General features: G+C 39.5%; 1 protein-coding gene across 1 annotated transcript; it reads right to left on the reverse strand.

Annotated features, from left to right (window-relative positions):
* Positions 1–8983: 8983 nt before the first annotated feature.
* Positions 8984–12928, reverse strand: GOSR1 (golgi SNAP receptor complex member 1; the record flags this gene model as incomplete). The annotated part of the gene is made up of 5 exons (XM_010163395.1): positions 8984–9058; positions 9450–9541; positions 10979–11086; positions 11201–11288; positions 12762–12928. Coding segments are annotated over 5 exons (530 nt in total), but the record flags the coding sequence as incomplete, so codon positions are not given.
* Between the last annotated feature and the right edge of the window lie 68 nt (positions 12929–12996).

Raw genomic sequence — 12996 nt, forward strand, 5'->3', positions numbered from 1 at the left:
AGGAATGCTGTTTTCATTATTTGGTCTGTTTTAAAACATGTAATTTAGTTTATACCTTTAACTACAGGGGAAAACCCTCAAAACCAAGCAACGCAGCCTTCAATATCCAACAGTGATCTGACAAAAAACGAGCTCTACCAAGATAACATGTCATTACTGATGTCAGGCACGTATCGACAAGACAGACGCACAAATTACACCAAACACACGCTGTTTATAATCTGCACTGTAACAAAAAAAGATTGTGACACTTTTCTAGCTCAGTGATGTTTGACTAAAGCTAGACAAAACCAGAAAAATTGTTCTACTGCTCGCATACTCCTAAATAACCCTGAAAAGAGAACACAAGGAATGTCTTCCAGAAGAGTCCCATCATCTAAACAACTTTGTAATTAACATCTTTTTAATTTCCAGGGAAGCTAACACAGAAATGAAGTGACAGTTGTCCCCAAGATGACAACCCAATTTTAATTTAGTACAAAATGCTAAAATACACGTTGATAGAAATATATTCTGCTTCCTAACTGTATTTTCACCTGCTGTGGTTTTGAGGGTTTGTCTTGTAGAAAGCTACGTGGCTTTTATCCAGGACTTGGCCAAAATACCCAGTGTTACAACCAGCTACCCCTCTGTTTATTAAGTTTCAGAAAATGATTCTTAAAATTGCACAGTTAACTGTGTTATTATAAACTACACTATATAATGAACACCTGTGGTTAAAAATTTAAAGTGCATGCTACATTTAAACCACCTACAATCCAAATTCAGGATGCAATTCATTAATGGGTGAAGATCTCAGTGTTTTTCTTCTAACCCAATTTCACTGTGTTCTTAGGATTGTCTTTTTATCTCAGGCTGAACAAGCTGCATTCTTCCAAAAATGTGACTATACTCCATATAAACACGTCTCTCAAGTGAGAGGAAAGCACTCTGCATCTTTCACCTGACAACAAAATTAAGGTCCTTGAAAGGTTCTAAGCAAAACTATATTATCAGGCTAAAATAGGTATGTTTGAGTGGGAATCTGGATCTAGTTCTGCTTACCAGCACGGATTTGATAGGAAGTTTGTAACCTCAGCAGATGGGAGTCGATGCTTTTTATCAAACCACTGGTAAAGCAACATAGTAAGGTATCTGCACAGCCTACCATACAGCAGCCAAGAATGAAGAGATGAGGCATTAGTACAGAGGCTCAAATTAAATAAACTCAAAAATGACATTTGTACAGTAATATGATAACTTTCCAGACGTACTGTATTTGAGAAAAATGGAAATAATCACTATTTAACATATCCAGACACATCAAATGAAATTTAACAGCTTGTTTTTACTGGAGGTTCCAATAGCAAATAATGAGTAAGCACTTCCCACTTTAAAGAATAATGAAGTGCACAGCCACGCTGACAAAAAAATAATGACAAGCCACATTAGAATAGTGACTCTCAGATTCCATAAGAGAAATTCTATAAAACTCCACAATTGTTGATTCTGTTCAAAAGATGCACCTACTTTTCAGAACCAACCCCTGTAAGAAGGATTTCAGTAGCTGTCGAAGTCCTAATTTCAATACAGACCTTGGGGAGAGAAAGTTGTCCTAGTTAAGAAACAGTGTTGAAAGGAAAGCTAAAAACAAATGAAGCACACATCACTGACTTGTTTATTTCTGAAATGAGCAAGGAACTTCAGAAGCAAACACACAGCTCTGAAGTCTGAAGTGTGGTTTTATATCCCTCCCTCTCCCCAAATCAAGGGCAAAGTGTTGTTTCCAAGGTAAAGCCCAGAACAAAGAACCAGAGCTGAGTTTTAGTCCCAACCACCTTTTTTCCATGATATATTCAGGTAATCTTTCACACTGTGTTCTGAGAGTTTATTCCTTAGTTTCTGAAGACATTCAAAAAGACATAGTTTCTGTGGCCTCTTTTCCAGGGGTACACAGACATTCAAAAAGACCTAGGATAGTTTCTGTGGCCTCTTTTCCAGGGGTACATGGAAGTTCACACATAAACCTTCACATTTTATACAGATGAAATGCAAACAATGAGTTTCAGGTTCTTAATGCCAACACCTGTGTGACTGCATCCTTTGTCACCCGGATAATTCAATTTTGTACTGGAAGTTACAAAGGCAGTCCTCAAACTAGGATTTATATTGGGTTTTTTGTTTGTTTGGTCTCCCCCTTTTTCAAATATAATTCAGTTTAGGCATATTGAGGTATAAAAATATCATAAGTCACCAATACTGGGGAAATTACTGATTATAGTAGTTTTTTAAAGCAATACAGCTATAAGGAAAGCAAGCAAATAAACTTTGTGAGACAAATAAAATATTTCGTGTAGTGTTTTGGGATAGGTTTGGTTTTTTAAGTCCTAAATATTGCACAGGAAGATGAAAAACACTAGTTGCTTTTACTCTAATGAAGCTCAAGCTATTTTTAGAGGGAAAACCTCCTTTAAATCCTGAAGTGCTTGGCTGATTTTCACATTCTTTTATTAAGTTATTTATAAATAATAACGATACTCAGGAGAGCATCTTCCTTCATTGCCTGCAAGCTTTGAACTTCCCCAAATTCTCATTAAACTACTTCAATAACTTGCTCATAGAGTCATATAATTACAGTCACATAATAAGCAGTGAAGTTTCTTTTTTCCAGAAGATATGAACTGTCTCCCTCATTCAGGAATAGTTAATATTAAAATAAGGAAACACATGAGTTGTGCTCAGCCTGGTGCTGTAGTTAAGTATATGAAATGCCTGGGACTGTCACAGGGGAAGCTGATCCAATCACCTATGAAGTGTCCTTGTGTCATTCTGCCATGAATCTTCAAGAGACAGAGGTTCTGCCAGCAGGTTTGGAAATAAAACCCATTCAGTTCCATGAAGATATAAAGGCTAAAAGAAGGAATCACTGATGTGTAACTGCAACTGAGAAAACTCTGCAGCAACGGGAGACAGAGCAGAAAGAAAAAACAGAATAGTATTTTGAAACAGGATTACAGGACAAGCCTTTGTGCATCTTCAGTAAGCTTTTGCAACACCAAAAATCCTCCTTTGTTCAAATTTTCCTTCCCTGAAAACCATTTTATTTGTGCTGCTGCTCAGACAGAGCACACAGCCCTACCCAAAACCTCTGTGTTATGGATATTCAGTGGTAAGTCAGTCAGTAAGGTAATTACCACAGGCATTCTGACTGGCTAGCTGAGGCACTAGCACACACTTTTAATGCAATAGTTTCCCAAACTTCCTTATTCCAGAAACAAAAAAACCCCAAGTCAACGCTATTTAACTGCATTTGGGAAAAGAGTGACACACCATTGCCAAAGCCCTCGCAATTAATGGCCAGGAGAGAAACATTTTAACTCAGATTCCTCAGTCTCTCCTTGCACTGGATCTTCCAGCTCAATAAAGCGCTGCAGCCTTCCATTACTATTGCACAGCAACTCTGCAGCCAAATTACACCATATCTGATGCTTCTTGGCAAAGAGTCCAAACCAAGGCCATGGGCAGCATGGATTGGCCTTTCACAGCAGATCTGGTTTGGTTTTTCATAACTGCTATAAAGCAAAGAATATGAATCAAGTGCTGCTTCAGTCAAAATCTGTATTAAAATTAAGAGAAGGGAGCAACAAGAACATCACATTCTGCTTTGACATGAACAAAAAATAAGTTTAATTTTCAGGCATGTTTTGCAATTAAGATAAACCCAACCCTTATGGGGGCCTGACGAATGTGGAGCTCAGCAGTTCTGAGGCTGCAGAGCAGGCACCCAGGGAAGAGGCTCATCACACTCCTCCCTCCCTGCTGTTTCCCCAACCATCTTGGGAAGGAAAAAGGATTTGGTGAATTAGCTGTTTTTCCTACAGTCTCCTCCTTTCCAAGAGAAGATGAAGAAGATGCAGTAGCAAACCACAGATGGAGCAGTTACTGCCCAGGCATCTGTGTGTCCTCCCCCTGCAGCTGGAGGAAAAGGGAGGGGATGCAAAGGAGACAAAAGCAGTTCTCTGGTTTGAATCCAATACTGAAGGTTCACTAAAATTCACAGGAACCTGAGCAGCAACAGCACAGTGAATGGAAATCAAGATGTGTGGAGCAAAGAACAGGGATAACAAAGAAAAAGAAATTAAATTAAGGCAGAAAACTGGTAGCTTTTTCCCAAAAGATCAGCACACCCAGCATCAAAACCCCTGTAAGGTGTCTCAGCATCTTGTTAAGCTGACTTCTCCGTGCACATCAGTACTGAAGTGAGAATTTGTCAGCAACATCAGTATTTAGAGGAAAAATGGTCAACAAGTCACTCCCTCTATTAAGATCTGGACTGTATTACAAAAAAAGTTTGAAAGCAGTTTCCTGGTGATTATTCTCTACTGAATGTGGCCATTTCAGCCCAAACAACAAGAGGAAATTTGAAATAGTTCTGCTCAAGAATGAAATGCAATAATAATAGTCATAAAAATATTTAGTACTCCAGAGTACCTCACATATATGAAGTACTGTACCAACATTAACTTATCCTAATCATCTCCAATAATCAGGTATGTATTATTAATAGCACCATTACAAAACTGCTGCAGGTTCCCGTTATTTCTCTTACTCACTTCTCTTACTCCTCATTTCTCTTTCACATGCAGAACATATTCCCCTCTGATTTGTTTCCTCTCCTTTTCTCCTTCAAAGTTTCTCACCCACCTACTCTGGCTCCCCGACCCTCTCTGTTCCCAGTGCTAAACATTTTAAGACACACAGGGGTGTTCCATGTCCTTAGCTGGAACTTGGAGCAGGTTAATCTCATCCACTTGCATCACTTAAACTTGATATTCTATGGAAGCTGAAAAATTTTTTATTGGATAGACTGATAGCTTGCATACAACTCCCATCAGAAGCATGGAGTCATCTGACAATGATTAAAAACACAGCTCATGATATCTGCAGCAACACAGGCACCTGCTTCACCATCAGCCACTTCTTCTGGAAAAGGAAAAATGTCCAATTTTGAGCAATGGGGTTGAATAATAAAGGAATAGTCATAGAGTGGCCCTACAATGACAGAACAAATCTACTACAGCAAAAGCTGATGACCACTAAGTGGTCTAGTTTTCATCTAGTTTTATAAGGAATTCATCATAGGTAATAAAATCAGTAATTTCTACTTAAACATTGGAAACTTTTAATTTTTACACAAATTCATCAGCATCATCTGAGAGGGTATCATTCAACGCACAATGCGAGGACTTTGTGGAAGGGAAAGGAAAATTTTCACTCACATACACACACAATATTGCAAATTTAATCAAACACATCAGTCCCTTCTTTGCTGACTTGGAGTAGGACTCATCAATAACTGCAGAATTTCTCAGGGCCAACACTAAGTTGACAGGACTCTTTCCTCTGAGGCAGCACTTTTCAGGGCAGTTTTTAAAATGCTAAGCTAGATCTATTCATCAAAATTGCTTTCTTTAGATGGAAAACAGTATTATAAGAAAAAGGATGACTCGTTTACCTCCTTGGCCAAAAGCACACAAACAGAAAAGATGAGACAAACACCTTTATTAAATGGCACAGACCCGAGAAAACAAGCATTCAAAAATCAACTGCAAACACGACTGCGCTAGATTTGATATTACTTTAAGCATCTGACATGTCAAAGATCTGCAGTATTAGGTAAAAATATTAACAGGATATCAATATTTGACAAGACCTGTCTTCCAGCCTCACTTTAATTAACAGATGTTGAAATTTTTATTAAAAAATTCAGGCATTATTGGTTTTCTCTCCAGAAGTAGGCAAAACTGTCCTTGAAATGAAGTAGAAAAACTTAGAAACTTTATGCTTCCTATCCACGGTCAATAAGATTTCCAGACAAATCTCCTTTCCCAATAAAACTTGGAATCAGCTGATTTATAAAATGAATGGAACCAGCAGCAACACTTTCAAAGAAAGAAGAACAGGATATACTTTCTCTCACCTTCCCCGAGCTGGGGTGCAGCAGCGCAGAGCCCCACATGCCCCCAGCCCAAGGGCTGCCCCAGCAGCACCCTGATCCCAACGTGAAAGCGCACAACACGCTTGTGCCAGCAGTGCTGACACAGCAGCCAGCCCCACCCAGGGAAAGTGAATCCAAATGGATGTACCATCCTCACAGCTTAATGGATTTTTATGTAGTTTTATGTATTACAGGCACAGCAAGCCTTTGCACAGCGCTTCAGCTGTTGCAATTCCCTTGGTGTTTCATAGAAGTTGGATCTTTTTATTCATCAAAATTTTGTACTCACAGATTTTTTTTTTTTTTAATTATTATTTCCTCTCCTTTTTCATGATTACCTACGTAAGTAAAATTAAGACAGATTCTCCTTCATTCTTAGTCATAGAATCATAGAATGGTTAGGATTGGAAGGGACTTTGAAGATCATCCAGTTCCAACCCCCCTGCCATCAGCAGGGACACCTTCCACTAGACCAGGTTGCTCAAAGCCTCATCCAGCCTGGCCTTCAACACTTCCAGGGAGGAGCAGCCACAACTTCCTTGGGTAACCTGTTCCAGTGTCTGACCACCCTCACAGTGAAGAACTTCTTCCTAATATCTAATCTAAACCTCCCCTCTTTCAGCTTAAACCCATTTCCCCTTGTTTTGTCATTAATTGCCCTTATGAAAAGTCCTTCCCCAGCTTTCTTGTAGGCCCCCTTCAGTCCTTCCAGAAGAGAAGACATTCATAATGCGAAAGAAAAAGAAAAAGGCAGATTTAGGCAAAAAAGCAGAGGTCTCTCCAAAGTCCTTCCCAGAGAAGAGCTTTCTGGCTCTCCTCCTCTCAGTCCCAAGTGAGATACCACCACAAACAATACCACCTAGGGCTGCCAGCATGCTTTTTAAAGAGCATTCACGGAAAACGCCGCCAAGAGTCAACTCGAGTTTCCCCGTCTCACATGGTAGTGCCTAAAGAAAAAGGCTGACAGACGAGCCTGGTGTTCTGCTGTGGGGTAATAGCTCATACGTTCTCCATTATCAGATCATGGAATAAATATGTAATAGGTTAAAGTACTTCATATCAGAAATGAAGCAGGGTCAAGACTGAGTGAATGCTCCGATATTTGATATAAATATATAATTCCTGTGCCATTATTTCACTACTCTGCAGCACACAACAATATACTCACAATGTTTATGTTCCCATCTCCGTTTTTCAAGCTCTTTTCAGAGGTTTCACAACTTCACTAAAAATACATTTGAATTTTTCCTGTTGTGTCTTTGTGCCAATAGATAAATATATATATTCATCACGTAGTTCTATCAGTTAGTGTAGCACCATGAATTACTGCACTGCAAATACTCAGCATCAAGACTCACACAAAGCTTGTCAGCTTATCCTAGGAGCATGTTTGGTGTAATCTGCCAGCTCCTGGGGATTTCTTGGGACCTTTTGCTAGCTTTTACTGCTTTCTGGCATTAATAGCTCATCAACTGCTTTCTCTGAAGACAAATACATTGAAACTCTCTAATAACTTCCTCTGTCAGTATCTTCTTCTGAGCTTACTGATTCTCAATTCAAAAGTTTTTAACATCTTGGAAGCTTTGATTTCTCATCAAGGTTGTGTTCTGCTTCTAAACCACACTTCTGCATACACCTTACTGTTATCTCTACCTCAGCAGTATTCCATGATTAATTTTGGCCCTGCTTCCAAACAATTCCCCAAGCACTCACAGGAATGTCAGTTTCTTAGAAGTATATTTTCCAACTCCAGAAATATTTTCTTTGTAGCCTTCTTTAACAAAATGCCAAATGTATAAAAATATTTACCACTCCTCCAATAAAAAAAAAACCCAAACACAAAACAAAAACCCCCAAACACAACATCTAGAAAGAATCATGTTTACTCAGACTAACTGACATTGGTTCTTTAAAGCACAACATTTCAGGTGACATTCACTTCCAAAATATTAAGATTGAGTTTTTTTCCTGGAAACTTTACATTTCCTGATCATGCATGTTTAATAATAAAGTAATAATAATTACAAAAGTAATAATTCAAAAGCTTTAAATCAATTAAGTTTTAAAGATATTAAAGAAAATTGAGGATGAAGTGGTGGTTAAGCCACAATCGAAAAAAATTGGTTTTAATTTCCTGTAAAAGCTTTTTGTGCAGTTCTGGCTGGAAGTTTAAGTTATCTTTAAGAAAGCCCATTTGAGAAAGCCACAGGTAATTTTTTAATATATTTTTTTAAATGAAAGCCTGCCCTCTCGTGTAAGACCGGAGTTTAGCATGACTACAGCCAAGATCCCTGAGCCTGCTTCTGGACTACCTGGAAAACATGAACCTTCCAGTGCTCTTCTTTGGGACTGTGCTGCTTCTGCTGAATGAGGAAATACAAAGCAGCTACTCATAATTTAATGCCCTCTCCACAACAAGAAAGTGCTGCTATTTTCCTTGTTATCTTGGCCAATAAACCACAATCAATTTGCAAATGTTTAAGTGCACAGGTAATTTTGGCATTTGTCTCTTCAACCACCTTTTGTACACGTTCAGTAGAAACAAAAGGGAAAAAAAGGTTCTTCTGACTGACTTACAAATAAAGAAGAAAGGGAAAAACAACTAAATCATTGTCACTTTCTGCTTTGTTTTTTAACTCTTATCCCAGTTACTATATTACAGGCAGCTGCTTCCTTAAAAGAGGAGGCCAAGCATTAAGTCTGAGTCACAAGTGATTTGTGAAAGCCCCCTGAAGACCACGTATAGATGTTAATTAGCGTTGACAAGACCCTAAAGTCAAAACCACTGAAAACAACCTACTACACGCACTTCACAGTCAGTGTCAGCAACGTTTCTCCAGCTGCATGAGGAGCAGCACTGTCACAGATCACAGAGTGCAAGGTGTTCACTGTGGACGTGCTTATCTACAAATGGACAAAGCTTTCACACGTGCTTCGAATTAAGAATGTTTCATCCCCCAGAAAAGTCCCCCACCTCCAACATAAGTAAAAAAACAAAACACCTACTTTCGAAGGTGCTCGTGTTCCTTCAGGAATAGTTCTGTTCTTCTGTTATTCACACCAGACCCACTTTTATATGATCTAAAATGTATTTAAAAAAAAAAATTGAAAAACATTTTTTCCAGAGACTTTTCAGTAGACAATATTAACTGATTTACATACACATCAAGCTTTGTTACTCTGAAGTGACCAAACAGAAAAGTTCCAGTCATGTTAAGACAGCTTCAAAGTAATTTAGCATAGCTTAATAGTTTTACTTTAAAAACATGAGTTCCTTTTCATAGTTAAAAAACCCAACAACAAAATAAAACAGAATCTTAGCACAACTGTAATAAGAGTTGAGAATTCAAGTAACTTTTTGCTTTATTCAGAGCACAGACAAATAAGCTATGCCAAGTATTCTACAGGAGGGTGTCCACCTTCTCCCTCCAAGGACAGTCCCATGCCATTGTTGTAACACAACAGGACTTACTCGATATCTTTCCGTACTGATCCCAAGAGATTCTCTCTTTCTCGTATTGCCAAAAAGTTTGCTTTGGTTTTGTGGAATTCGTGTGTATAATCCTGTAATAAAACAATTATTCCCAAATTAGGATCCTGAGATCAATTTAACAACCCAGTATACCAGAGTAAGATCCAATCACCTATTAAAATGTGAGCTGTTCTCTAACACAAAGTGCAAGACTAACTTAGGAAATTAACATCAAAAATGCTTGTGAGTATTTTTAAAACTCACTGCTCTTACAGTAGTTGCTAACTTTTGACAGCTACAGCTAAGGTCACAGAGGGAAATCCACTGTAATTCCTTCTCCCAATTTCACCTGTCTTCCCCTTTCTGACAAATTATCATTTTGTGTTGGAATTTCCCACTACTGGTTGAATCTGAAGTGCTAATAAAACCTACTTATTTGGTGTGGTGAAGATGTTTATTTTGTTATGTTACACCAGATGAAAAATAAGTTTTTTCTAAATGATGAAGACTTTTTTTTTAATTTTTTTTTTTTAAATCTTTAATCTTCACGTTGCAGTTTTACAATTGAAAAATTTCAGGTAGCTAATACTGCTCAGAAACCAATTCAACTAGCAACTGGTGTCCACCAAAAATCATTGTGAACATTTGGCACTATTTTTCATATAAATGCTATGGTTTTTGCAAAACATTCAGCTTTTTACAGTGTGCATTGCACAGATACAAAACAGAAATCAAACTGTACAAGACCAGTCAAATAAAACATGTGTGTTTAACATTACAGGGCCATGAAAACATCACGAGTTTGAAACACAGTTGATTTAGAACATTAACAGCTTTACCCACCACATTCTCTTCGTAGAATCATAGAATGGTTTGGGTTGGAAGGGACCTTAAAGATCATCCAGTTCCAACCCCCCTGCCAGCAGCAGGGACACCTTCCACTAGACCAGGTTGCTCAAAGCCTCATCCAGCCTGGCCTTCAACACTTCCAGGGAGGGGGCATCCACAACTTCCTTGGGCAACCTGTTCCAGTGTCTGACCACCCCCACAGTGAAGAACTTCTTCCTAATATCTAATCTAAACCTCCCCTCTTTCAGCTTAAACCCATTTCCCCTTGTTTTGTCATTAACTGCCCTTCAATTCCCTTTAGCAGTTTAGATGGTTTTACAATCATATTTTCCTATCTGAAACGTGATGTTCCCTCTCACATTGCTACGTTACAGACCACACAAACAAGATAATTCCTTGTAGTACTTCTCCCCCTGTGCTACACAAAAAACACCTACGTGAGATCACATGTTTTACTGTTCTTCCTTAGCTAGGCACTAGTCAGCAATACAACATTAAAAATGCTACTTTTTCAACTCAGAGTTCACTCACTGAGGTGCCTGGAGAGAAGAAAACTGAGACAGGATCGGTGGCATTTAAATCTTCTGGTGGACACTGAAGCATGCTGTGATACCAGCACTGCTAATAATTATTCCAAACAAAGAAACAAAATAAAAGCAAGAAGGACACAGGTTTGTTACCTGCAGTATGTCTCTGTGACGCTGTAACGTGTGCATCAGCGCAGCGTTCAGGGACGGGACTCCTGCGCTGTTTGTGTATTCGGCCATTTTGTCATTTATTCCAGTCAGCTAGAGGAAACAAAAAAATACAAACTCAACACCATGAAACAGCTTATTCATCACAGAAACCTCTGCTGCAGTGTTTTCTAGATGCTGAAGTAAAACCACAGCAACTTGAGATACCTTTCCCAGAAGCTGTTCAATCTCCACAGCCATGGTCTCAAACATTCTGTCCTGGCTCGATCCATTTAAGAGAGGAGTCGTGTCAGAGCTGAGGAGAAAGAGGAGAAGCAGTTACTGAAAAGTACATCAATGTTTCAGGAATATAAGAAACAAAGATGTGCTAGTGTTAGGTGTTGCCAAGCTCCACTACTCAGGTTTTCTAGAGAGATGAATTAAGCTCAGAAAACCACTTTTTCTTATCACACATGCCTTTAACTTTTAGCTGAACTAATGACACCGTACCACTTGGGGAAAATAAAACCTCTCCTGGGGAGATATGCCTGACATCAAACACTTGTCTACTACCAGCATGTATCTAGCACCAATATCCTTCTCTCCCCAATTTTTAAGCTTGACTTAGGTATTTATTGGCAGGAGGGAGCACTGCACTATTAGCATGTTACACCAGCTGCATAATTACACCTTAATAACACAGTGCTAGGACAACCCACTACTAATTAAGCAGCCAACGTTCTACAGAGCCATGCTAACCACACAATTTATCACAATTACAGTTTCACTCAGTACACCTTCCCTATAAGACACTGATTCCAGAGTAATGGGATAATTCCTGAGGTGCTCTCAGGCTTCAAGAACCAGAAATGCATGGAAAGGTTCAGAAATTGATTAAATTATTGAATTAAAGTAAATAAGTATCAACACACATACACACAGCAGTCACACTCACAGAGCGTTGGGACCCACAGTTAATAAGCAAAGAACAGCAGTTTTTAAAGGTTGTGCAGAGGGACAGAGAAGTTGATAATTAGTGCTGTGGAACTGCAATAAAGACCTTGACTCTGGTCCGTAAGCTGGAAAGACTTGAAGAGTTTTATCATACTAATTCTTCAGTCAAACACAAATTTGCCCAAAGCAAACAGAAACTAGAAACTATTCATATATATACACATGTATCTGGTTCATATATAGATAAAAACATACATATAGCTCTCATTATTACTACTCATTCTTAGGAGAAAGACAGAAAACAGCTACTGCTCCTGAAAGGAGGGCTGCTCACCTCTGGAGCCTTAAACCAGTCACAGCTGCTCACTGCTCCAGTTCCCTTATCATTACAACAGGGATTACAAATACCACAGCAGCCTACCCAGGAGGTGCAAAGCTAAATTCCCCTAATAATGAATCACAGATATTAGGGTGACGTCCTTGAAAACCCCCTGCTAGTTTAATACGAGAAAAACTGGAAAATAAGCTGATGCAGCATGCGTTAAAAAGTCCCATCATCAGTTCACACACTAACCCCACAGTTATGGGGTGAAATTTAAATCCAGCTTCCCCTAGTGACACGCACGCTCTCAGGATGCACCTTGCAGCCCACGCACCTTTCTGACCCGCACGCTGATATCCAGAGTCCAGCATCACAGCACCAAAAAGAGCTGCAATGAGGCTGCTTATGCACAAAAGCCACAGGTGGGACTGACTAACATTCAGCAAATGAGAAAAACGAAGCAAGTACCGCAAGAAGGATTGAAAACGTAAAGAAATGGGTTAGTACCTATACCTGTCGCGCCTTCCGTCTCGGGTGCTGCTGTAGCTGGTGCACAGTTTGCTGAAGGAGACCAGCTTGAGGTCCAGCTCGTTCTCCAGCTGCCTCGCCTGCTTCCTGAGATCTGCACAGGGCGGCCGAGAGTGGGGGGACAAGTCACAAACCCGCACGGTCACCCCGCGCTTTTGGGGGACGCGTTTGGAGTAGGCACCGAGCGCTCGGAGAGGGGAACCCCGCGGAGAAGGGGGGG

The sequence above is a fragment of the Antrostomus carolinensis genome, unplaced genomic scaffold (assembly GCF_000700745.2).
Source record: "Antrostomus carolinensis isolate BGI_N321 unplaced genomic scaffold, ASM70074v2 scaffold5310, whole genome shotgun sequence".
NCBI classification, from domain to species: Eukaryota; Metazoa; Chordata; class Aves; order Caprimulgiformes; family Caprimulgidae; genus Antrostomus; species Antrostomus carolinensis.